Here is a 12,050-nt window from a genome sequence, read left to right as displayed (position 1 = left end):
TCCATGGGAAAGTCAAACAGTATCTCTGCATCTCATTTCTTCCTCAGCAGTATGTGGTTAAGTGTAATCCTTTCCCAGGACATATTATTTGTCCTGTCTATGTAGATAATATAAACTATTGCCCAGCACAAGAAAACCCTGATATTATTTGAGGCTTTTTGATACCACCTTAATGCAAATAATACCCTTATGGATGGGAGAGACACAATGAAATATCAGATGTCTGGGAAGAAGAAAACCAGAAATAGGAATTAGATCTTGTGAAAATTAAATAGATGATCCCTTCTGCACTTAAAAGATAGAATTTTGTTTTGGTTTGGTTTTAAATTTGGCCTCTAACTTAAAGAAACGACTTGTTTGAATGTCTGAATCATTTCTAGTCTACTTGGAAAAGGCCACTACCTGGATAATATTGCACTGTGATTTGATTGTACTTGGGATTACCAGAGACTGAGAATGCACATAAGCACAAAAACATGTTAAAGGCTTGGCTGAAATGGCGGTTGGAGAAGTGCAGCATGTGGTAGGAACATGTCCTGATCTTCCTCTTCATTATTGCTCTGCAGTCACTCTTGCTAACATTCATGCTAAAGCTTGTGTTTAATATGGGTATGATTCTCTGCTATGTGAAGAATAGCCACTCTTCCTTGTTTCCATAGCAGCCTTAGCACAGTTGTGGTGTAAATGACACTAAAGTCCGGATTTTTCTATAACAGGAGACAGAGATGACACTTCGATTCCCTTTCATCTCATCTCTTGCAGATCTTCTTCAGTTCGGGCCTCATTTATATCATTATTTTCTGTGTAGTCCATATGTAAATACTTTGCACTGATTTCATAATTGGGAATATCAGACTTCTTGATAATTTATATATGAACTTAACCAATTTTTTTTTTAAAAAATCATCTTGTTTACGGGCCAGTTAGAAATCAGAATTTAAATTCAGATTTCAAATGCATGTAGTTGGGTTGATTCTTCTAATACCTCATATAACCAAACACACTTTCTACAACTTCCCATAGAAAAAGCAGTTTTAGGAATTGAGGCATTGCATGTCTCTGGTTTCAGTGTTTTTACACTAGGTGGGTGTGTTGTCACTAGCTGTTACATTCCTTTTTAGTGATTTCATTTGTCATTTATATCTGGTTTTTCCAACTCTTCTGGAAGATGAATAATATCATGGTGTGCATATAGAAGAAGTGTGACTTATGCATAAACATTTGTATGAAAAATGCAACATATAAAATACAAATTAAGAAAGAAATACTCTATTTGATAAAAGAGTATTAGAGAATAAACAGATCAAAAAACAAAATGTGAAGAACTATGACAGCCAATACATCTTATTCAATTATCTTTATTAAAATATTGATGCATTATAAATAATACTAAATATATCTTATATAAGATTATTAATTTAATCTTATATAACTAAAGTATTTTAAATAATATTTTCAATAAATATTTTTGTGTATATTTTGGGAATGTAAAATTTTTACAATAACTTTTAATATACTTCACTACATTTCTCAAACAGTCATAGATAATAAATGTAGCCAACGCATCTGGAATGTCCATGTAAATATATGATTTTCCATATCTTAAAATTTTTTAACTCAATCATACAGAATATCGCAATAGAACATAACTGTAGCCAACTGGAGAATTATTGGTAGAATGTAAAAATAATTAATGAAATTATCTTAGAAAAGGTTGGAATGTCTTGGACAGAATTATATCCCAGGAAAAAAAAAAAAAATTAAAAGTTACATGGTGACTGTTGTACTTTGTACTCTTTGCTGTTGTTTCATGGTTGATATAGAGAAAAAGACCTGTGAATGATGGAAGTCTAAGTGGCATCTCAGTGCCACATACTCACAAACTCAGGATTACGCAGTTTTTTACCATTTGATTAGTAAAAGGAGTTAAGCATTAATAAGTTTGAAGCCTCTACGTTATCTCCTCAAATATCAAACTCTCTAAATAGAAAATCTAAAATATACACAGGAGATGGTTTTGTTAAATGTGCATCTCCTTGCCTGCATGCCTTTCAGGTGCAATGGATGTCATGCTTTACTTCTGTGCCTTTGAATTTATTAATACAACTTCTTTTATAGTCTTTTTGGAGACAAAGTACAGTGAATCATTAGCATTATTATTATTTCAGACATAGTAAAATCACACATCAACACTTAGCAAAAGGGGAAAAATGCCATTATCCATTCAGAACAATTTCCTATGATAATACAAATGTTACCCAGGACAGATCTTTGAAATGGATACCAAGTCTTTAAATTCTTTCCTGTCTGTTTCAGGAAATAGTGAGATCCCATTGATAATGGAGTACAATGTGTCTAAAGTTCACTTCTAAACAGTTGGCTCTTTGCTGTGAAAGTCATCTGCATTCCCTTTATAATTCTCAGCCACCAGAGATCTGCTTTAATCTTGGAGATCTGATCCAATATCATTCGGAAAAATCCTTGATAATAGTTTCACCATTCAATCAATGAAAGAACTAAAGCTTACTGCTTGTGTCTTCTTAAAAAAAATCCTGAGGCAGGGGAATAAGACCTTGGCTTATGGGTTTGGAGATTTTGTTGTTTGCAAATAAAATGATTATTACTATTATTATTCAAGTTCTTAATCAAGGCAAGCAAATGGCATCTGTTTGTTATCATCCTTCCTACAGAAGACAAAGGCTTCAGTCCCCATGGTACTGACTGCTGGCCCCAAGTGGTTGCTGGATGTGACTTGGCAAGGAGTAGAAGACAACAAAAACAACTGCATTGTGTACAGCAAAGGTAAACACAAGCCGATTTTTTTCTCTATGTTTCTTGTGTAAGGTACTGAGATAAAAATATACCTGTTGCATAATAGGAAAATGAAGTAGTTTGTCTCCCCTTAAAGTCAAACATTTTTCATTCCCAGTTTCCTACTGTGTTCTGGTTTTGCTTTTCTTTTTTTTTTTCCTTTTAATGATATAAAAACCCCACATGGTGTCTATAGTGTGCTAAATGCTTTATAAACACAGACTAAATGCTTTATAAACACAGAAGGACGTCAGCTGACGGAAGACATATCATCCATTTCTCTCTGAGAGTTAGTGCCTCTTGGGAAACATCAGTAAAATCTATACACTTTAAATGGGTGAATTCTTTCTGACGTATTATTGGACATACTGGATAGCATTTTTCCACGTTACATTACATTGTAGACTACTAACTGAAATCTGTTTTTGTAAGAAGAATGCAAACTTGATTGGACTATGATAAGACTTCATGTCAGCATGGTAACAGAAGATGACTGGAACTGGATTTCAGGGTTGTCACCTCTGACATTCCAGTCTCTGTGTAGTGGGATGATGTGATGATGCTTCACTGGAATGCACTGGCTAGTGGCAATGTGTATTATTTCTGTTTTATGTGAATTGTCAGATTTGCTGTAGTAAATATGAGTTCTTACAAGGCCCCCCCAAACATGCTTTGTTGTCCAACCAACCACATCTAACAGCTACTTTGGTTCAAGATGCAAAGGCTTTTGTCTTGCATCTTGAGCCAACCTAAAGAGCCTTGGGTTCAGTCCATAGTGCCATGGACTATGCACCACACTGTTTGGTCAGTCACTGTGAAAGCTTTGTACATGTGGGTATAGTATCAGAATGTTTAAAAAAAACAAACCGAACCAAACCAAAACAAACACCAAAAAACTCAGATCGTGAATACATGGAATAACTTATTTAGTGTAGCTGGTTTTGGCATCCCCCCTGAAGATCAGGTTGCAAAACTATGACTTTCCTTCCTTGTATTTCAATCACCAATCTCAGCACTTTGTGAATACTTCAGAACATGCACTGTTCTTGTTTAATTTCTTTTAGGTTTTATTTCTAACCAAACAGACCTACTGAGATCAAAGATTTGTTTGCTGAGGCAACCTAGTGACCATTTCAGCATACAAGCATCCAGGCAAATAAGCACCCATATCAATATATTAACATACAAAACACTAATCATAACATCAAAGACTCCTAAAAACTTACTAGAAACAATTACAACTTGTTCCTATAATCATTGCAATTTATACACTTATAAGAGGATTGCTTTTAAACTGCCACAAGCCTTTGAAAGTTGAAACGCTGAAAACAGGGAATTTGCATGTTAAAAACGAGTTGCACACCAGGGTCTTATAAATTCTTTCTATTATAATTACAGAATGCCAACACATTCATTCCGCAACCTGAAACACCTGCAGTACTAGAGAACTGGGCTCAGATCTAAAAAGGGTTGAGCTGCCCTTCCTTTGCGCTTGCTGATTGCTGCCCAAGTGAAAGAAGCAGCAAAGTGCTCTGAGTGATAGAGTGAAGCTTTTCTCGAGAATCCCGAGCTGCAGTTTGCTATTCATAGTATCGAATACTCACAAGCCAACTTCTCTGCAACAACTCTTTAATGTAATGGGAAATTACTTTCACTCCAAAATATAGCTTCTGCAAATTCCCATAGGATGATGTCTTATCAAGTATTACATTCTTTCTGTAATTATAATAATACTTAGCACATATATACCAGTAAGACTTTTCATCTTCAAAGTACTTCACAAACACTAACTAATTCATTAGACAGTTTCAGTGCTATCTGTCTGATTGAATCTATGGAAATACAATTTTTTTTTTTCCCAAATACTAAAAACTTTCTTCACTTCGGTACAATCTGAGTAGCCCAAAACATTACTCTCATTCAAACGTGCTGGATTTTGTTTCACTGATGATGCTGGTTATTTTAGTACTTGGTTAACAAGGTATTGTGAGACAAGGCATTGTGATCATCAGCGCTCAAGGTGAATTTGATTATCTCTACCGCAGATGCATATTATAACTAAAGTTGAGGATAAATTTGAGCCCTAATTTATAGATACATGTTAAAAACCTGCCAGTTCACCAAACTAATGCGGGAAATAAGTTGTAGATATGCTTTACCTTCACTGCATTCTGTTCATCTCTCTGCTTTGAGTTGGCTGCTCTGTTGTTCATTAAGCACCTATGCTTCCCTTGAGCCCTGCTGGGATTTTTGTACTAGAAAGATTAATTGGCTTGGATCACAAAACAATGTCAAATAGAAGATGGTAAAATAAATAAATAGAATAATGTTTCTTCCTTCAATTTGTATCTCATCATTCCAGATTACATTGCCATGATTTGTGTTAGCTTTCTGTCTCCTGTAGTGCCATTACTTCTAATGAAACGGTGTCAGCTGGCATGTAGTTGTAATTCGATGTTATGTTGTAGTTGCATGTGTATAATTTTGTTAGTTTGCTTAGCAATACATTGTTATTTCTGAATGCAATTAGCTGAACAAATGTGTGGAACTGTACATGTAGCAGATTTGGTCACCTGGGAGCTGTTTTCCTTACTATACTCGAGATGAGTGGAGTAAACTGGCACATTTCTAAGAGGAAAATAAGTTTGAGAATTGGCTAGCAGTACGTGGTACTGGTCAGTCAGTTGCTGACTCAGAAGTGCATGTCGTATTTCCTATTAGCTTATTACAGTATATGTCTGAGAGCAGAATTTTCCCCAGATCTTTCAGGAGAGCATCAGTGAGAAGCCAGCCTGACTTCAGTTCCCTAGGAGCTATGGGCACCGTAGTCGCCCACGTATCGCACATGGAGTAATCACAGGGAGAGGAGTCTGGCGTGTAGTTCCTATTGAGAGTGAACCTGAGCTGGCCAGCTAACTCCCCCTTTGCCTTCAAAACTCTCCATAAAACATTTTCCCTAGGCAAGGAAACACAAAAAGTGTGTGTGTGCGTACGTATGTGTATATATATGATGTACATATGTAGGATTACATTGCTAAGTTACTACAGTGGAATCACAATTCATCTTCCATTTAAATTTTTAGATTAAGAACCTGGTTATTTAAAATCATACATCAGAGTACATTCGGAGTGAATAGCTATGAAATAACTATTCAGTATTTGAAATTAATTCTATTTAGTCTATACTTATTTCTATCTGTATTTTTTATAACTACATTTCCTCAGTGCTAGGACAAATCAGAAAAGGGAAAAACAGTTCATTAATACCCCTTTTTACAAGCTCTGATACAAGCTGGCTACTCGTGGCATGTGCCATTATCCCATTCTGATTTTTTTTGAAAGGAAACTTTTACAATTGTAATTGTATTTAAAAGACATGCTCTTTTTGTTTTAAAATTTATGTCAAACTTCTCTCATGTTTCAGAAATAGTCTATTCAGTAATTTAAGAGATGTCCTAGAAACAGTAACTGAAATTTTAGCGTCAGATCTTAGGAATTGTACCTTATCTAGAATTATAAATATGTTCTTTCCAAAAAACAGCTACAGAGTTTCAGTAATTCAAGCAAGATACATTAGTGGAACTGTATGTTCATCACAACGTAGTGTACTTGAGAAGCATTCATGCCTAACGGAGGTGTGGACCAGACCTGGTAAATCTCTAAGACCGGAGGTGGGAGCCCCCCCACAACCTAGGAAAGGGGCTAGCGTATTAACTGCAAATCTTCATGATTTAAAAAATGAATTACGACGGAATAGAATAGAAATGGTGTAAAAAATACAGTTACACAGACTGAAAACCATGCTCATATAACAGACATTTTTCCAGATATTATTTAAGCCATTTATGTGAAATGTATGGATACCGTATGTTTAGTGGCATTGTTAAAACAGGGTGTCTGTACAAATATTTAGCTGTGGGAATTATAAAATCATAAGGCGATTAAGTTAGCTAGTTGTGAAATTCCAATATTGCTTTTTAAATGACTTCAGGATATAGGAGGTGCTAAGGTTATTATCTGTTATCAGGAATACAGCGGAATTGTACGACTGGATAATAACTAAACAACTGACACAATGTAAAATTACATTATCAGTGTGTTAAAACAAAATTGCGCCCTAAAGGAGTCTACATGCCAGCTCAGAGCTGCAGTGTAATTATGCTTAACTCTGATAATTAAAATACAACGGAGATCAACAGAATCATTTTCATTAAGAAAATTATTAATGATGGTGGTATAACAGTAATTGATTGCAGAGCACCACAGGATAACTCTGTGCAGGAAAACCAACATGTTTAACGTGCGTCTGGGCCGGTTGTGTTGCGTTGCGTACCACCGAGCACGCTGCCCGGCCAGGTGGCAGCTGCGGGGCGCGTCTTCTCCTGCAAACCCCACACCAGAAAATGGCTGCTTTTCCCACTGCGGCTTGGAGGGAGAGGGCCGGGTGCTGGGGGCCAGGCGGTGGGACAGGGTCAGGGTCAGCTGCCGAAAAGGAGCTGGTTGCCAGCAGTGACACGCGTGCTTCTCAAGCTGTCCGTCATCTCATTTCGTGTGAGGCGGTGTTTGGTTCTGCATTTCCATTAGTGATTTACTGATGTTATTTCCTCCTCCGCCCGGCCTCACTGAGTAGTTTATGTCCTTCGTTATTTCTGAGAGGATGCAGGAGGAGAAAAAACACCCGTCCTCGCCCCAGCTCGGTTCCACAGGCACCACATAACATCTTAGTAATTCCACAGGACGGTCCTGTTAATTGTCCCGGTGGTACGGACACGTGATAGCAAATGCCACAAAAAGCCTCCATCCCTCCATAAGGGAAATCGCAGGCAGTGCCCACTGAGCGACTCTAACAAAATCCTGGCTAGGGAGGATGTTGCCTAAGGGTAAGATCCGAGAATTGTCATTTTCTTTTGGTGAACACAAAATGGGGGCGGGAGGGGTGATGGTAAATTCGGGGGAGTGCTTCCCCACGCAGCTAAGGGATGGGTGCTTGCTCAAACAGATGCTGCTTTTGAAAGCTGCCCAAAAAAGTCTATTCTCCAATCACAATAGAGAACAAGCCTGCTAGGGTGGATTTACAGGATTAGATTAGTTAAAATGACAGCTGCCCACACTGAAACTGTGTCATGTAGCTAATTTATAAATAGAAACTCCAAAAGAGGCAGCGCACACGAGAGGGCAGAGCAGCAGCCGGGGCTGGAAGCAGTGCTTCCCCTGGCTGCGCTGCCCGCTGCTTCGCTTAAAATAAGTCAGTAAATATATAGTTGTTTACTCACCTCACTGGTACTGGGATGAGTTATTTAGCTGACGTATGTGCCACGCGTTGAAGATGCAAGAGGTTACATGAAATTCCTAGTAAGAATTGATGGCAATTTTTAATTAATTTTGCTAATTTAAAGTAAACAGTCTTTTTTTTAAATAGGAAAAGTCATTTGTCACAACAGAAAGGTTCTTAAATTTTTCTTTAGTGACAGAGGATTACTTTTCTTAATTGTTCTGTGAGATCCTTGATACCATGTTTTCCCCAGCAAATGAGTTTTCAGCTAGCAAATATTTGGGTTTTTTCCCTGCAACTTCAGGCAATGTAATGGTACATTGCGCCACAGACATTTAACATCAGAGACCCTAATGAGACACAGGTCAAACATCATAAGGAGTTTAAACACTGCTGCATTAGAATACGAGTATATTTTGTTTGGGGTCAGAGAACAAGTTGTTTAATAGGCCAAAGGTTAACTTGGGGCATATATTTTAGATTGTAAAGGGCTTCTTTCCACATATTATTAAAAGCAAATTGAGTGAATTTACTTAGTCCATTCCACGTGGACGGTCAGAAAACTGCAGTACCTGCTGTCCCTCTGGATGCCTCCGTTAACTAAACAATGTGCTGAAGCCTTTGGTGGTGCTACAGGTTTTTGTTCTTACTTTGTATCCACTGACAAAAAATCTGAGTTTTTAACAAAATGAATGTGACACTTATCCTGATATCAAAGGTCCATGGTAAAGCTTGGTTTACATTTCTTTTTCCACAACACTGAAAAACTGCAAAATATTTCTCAAGAGAAGTATGATTGAGTGTTTAATGCTTACATAAAATAGTATCTCTACAAGGGCCATATACCTTCTCAGTCGTTGGAAGAAAGTCTCATGGATACAGACATAAAGACACGATGGGTAGGCAAGTACATGGCACCATTCACGTTTGGCTTTGCAGGGATGTTGAGAAGAGAGGATGCCCAATGACACTGTTGCAGACAAAACTATTGCAAATCAGTTCTGCCACTTTCTTCCCTGGCCACAGGAAAAATATTTTGTCCCCACGACTAGTGATATTTATTGCTTGCTGATGGCAGACATCAAGTGTTGTGGATTTAATGCCAACACAATTCAGCTTCAAAGAACTCACAAGGCAGGATTGCACTTTTTCCTTATTTTTATTTTTTACTTATGCAAATAGATCCAATGGAGGATTATGTACTTTAGGGAGTTTAGAGGTCAGGGTCTTGTAGATGGTCTTAATTATCTACAAGAAAAAGGTTATTTTATGCATCTTTATGGAATTAGTATAATATGCATATAATAGCATACACTGAATTATTACATGCCCTCTAAATTCTAAGCATGTAGATAATAAAGGGAAGATGACAAGAAATACAGGGGTACAGCTATATTTCCACTTTCAATATGAAAATGCTTTTGTTCATTATTAGTGCATTTCATTTACATAGCAGCCAAGTGATATTTTTAGATTGTTCTCATATACACGTTGGTTTGGGTTTTTTTTCTTGTGTTCTTCTTGTCACTTATTGTGTAGTTTATTTCATCATTTGAAACTGGAATTCTTTTTCATTGGAGGAGGCAAGGAAATAGGCAGAATACTGACATGATTTGCACAGAATTACATATTTTGGACTGAAGCTATAAAAAGCTGTAAACGAAGTCTAACACTCACCTATGAGAACATGTTCGGGATGGAAAAAAAGCCCAGTCTGTACTTCACACTGGGACTGTGTGAAAAGAAATATTGCTTCAACCATTCAGACCACTGGCAAAAATAAATGTAAACATCATGCAAAGATTTTTTTTTTCCAAGATATGTATTTGTCCCTCATTTTTCTAAGTCAATTGCAGTAGAATCAGTCATTTAGAAATCGTTTTAAGAAAAATGTTGTCATTAGTTTCAGGATATGACATAGATGCTAAATGTGTTTTATTTTCTTTTTAATTAAATTATTTTTTTTCCAATCCATTATGCTAAATAAATATTGAGGACTGCAGTAAACCTCGTGACCCCGTGGCTCATGGTAGCGTTACCTCTGCCATCTTCCCTGCAAAGCAAAAGGGAAGAAAAAAAAAGCCCCCAAATTTGCTGAGCCACACATTTCAACTTGTCGACAACCCCATCCACAAGAAAACAGAAGAAAATATATATGCACTCTGTCCTGTCAAAAGGCTTTCGCCTTATCTTGAGAGACTGTCAGGGCAGGAACATCATGGAACGGACAGGAGTCTATTAAATTAATAAGCTGCTGGATGGTGTCTGGAGAGTTATGATGCTCCATAAATCCAGTTTGATCATGGTGGACAAGGTTTAAATCTGCAGCTTTCTAATACACATCCAGGTCCTGGATTGGATTTGAAGTTTTGTGCTGGAGACGCAGAGATAGTCCTGCAGCTTGTGAATTAAGATTTATCATTTTTTCATACTTTTTTTTTTCCCCTTACACTTCTTGACAAAAATGAAAACACCTTAGGGATCCTGGCAAATGTTACTGCTTGAAATGAAAGAGCTGTTGTCAAGGTGAAACCATGACCTAGAAGCCTAAAATCAAACCTTGGTCATTCTTTTCAGGCAGCTCCATTGGTGCTGAGTATAAAATGTCTGTATGGGAGGAAACAGGGCTGGATTCATCTGCAGCCTGGTTTATAGTGATTCCTGTCAAATACTCCTACTGTGTATTTGTGATACAAGACAAACTAATGGCGCGCCATACAAAAGCAAAAGCTAAAAAAGATGTAGAAATATATTCTTCCCCCATTCGAGGTAGTTCTGTGTATAATTGACAGTGCGGTGTGAGATTTTGGTGCCCCTTACCTCTCAATGGATTAAGCCTGATGGTAATAATTCAGGGAAGACTTTTTCATAGCATTCAAGGTGCCAGGCTGCCAGGAAAACCTGTGTGACACGCAGCCATGCTGTCCCTGTAGGCTGTAGAGCTGGACCGCCTGGAAGGCAATGTTAAAATCATGTTGGAGGTGTTTTGTCTCTAGCTGCTTACAAGCAAGGCCATTATTATGGCACAACAGGTGGAATTCACACGTCTTTTGGCCACTTAATTGACCTGCAAGCCAGTGATTTATTATTAGGTCCCTAAGCTCCTATTCTTGTTACTCTGGAGACTCCAGCAGGTGATTGCTGTGCTTGCTTACATAGGCAATGGCACAGCCAGCAGTTCTCTCTTCTCAAATTCCCTAGCCACGTTTTGGATCCTGCCTAATTTATTTATTGATGATACTTAGAATCTGTGTTACTTTTAAAAGCAATATGTGCTCATTTTTGTTCTCCTTGTTAATTAAGGAGCTGAAAGAGTCTTCTTGACATTAGAGAAATATAGAATCCTAGAATGGTTTGGGTTGGAAGGGACCTCAAAGATCACCCAGTTCCAACCCCCCTGCCATGGGCAGGGACACCCTCCACTAGACCACGTTGCCCAAAGCCCCATCCAACCTGGCCTTGAACACTTCCAGGGAGGGGCATCCACAACCTCTCTGGGCAACCTGTGCCAGTGCTTCACCACTCTAACAGTAAAGAATTTCTTTCTAATATCTAATCTAAATCGACCCTCCTTCAGCTTAAACCCATTCCCCCTTGTCCTGTCACTACACTCCCTCATAAACAGTCCCTCACCAGCTTTCCTGTAGGCCCCTTCAGGTACTGGGAAGCCGCAATTAGATCTCCCCGGAGCCTTCTCTTCTCCAGGCTGAACAACCCCAACTCTCTCAGCCTGTCCTCATAGGAGAGGTGCTCCAGCCCTCTGATCAGCTTTGTGGCCCTCCTCTGGACTCACTCCAACAGCTCCATGTCTCTCCTGTACTGGGGCCCCCCGAGCTGGACGCAGTACTCCAGGTGGGGTCTCACCAGAGCAGAGTAGAGGGGCAGGATCATTATTATGGATTTATTATGAATATAAAAACCCCCATGTATATTAGAAGAAATGGATAGGTCCGGTTGCAATACCAAG

The 12,050-nt window shown here is 38.2% G+C and overlaps 1 protein-coding gene across 3 annotated transcripts in view; it reads left to right on the top strand.

The window, feature by feature from the left end:
* The window catches only part of ZFPM2 (zinc finger protein, FOG family member 2), a 318,609-nt gene that overhangs the window by 208,422 nt on the left and 98,137 nt on the right, over window positions 1-12,050 (top strand). For all 3 annotated transcript variants that reach the window (XM_054818506.1, XM_054818503.1, XM_054818505.1), the window contains one exon: window positions 2,691-2,802. In XM_054818506.1, the coding sequence (XP_054674481.1) occupies window positions 2,691-2,802 (112 nt within the window). The remainder of the gene's footprint in view (window positions 1-2,690; window positions 2,803-12,050) is intronic.

Source organism: Grus americana, chromosome 2 (assembly GCF_028858705.1).
Source record: "Grus americana isolate bGruAme1 chromosome 2, bGruAme1.mat, whole genome shotgun sequence".
In the NCBI taxonomy this organism is placed as follows: domain Eukaryota; kingdom Metazoa; phylum Chordata; class Aves; order Gruiformes; family Gruidae; genus Grus; species Grus americana.
This window is presented reverse-complemented; position numbering and strand designations above follow the sequence as displayed.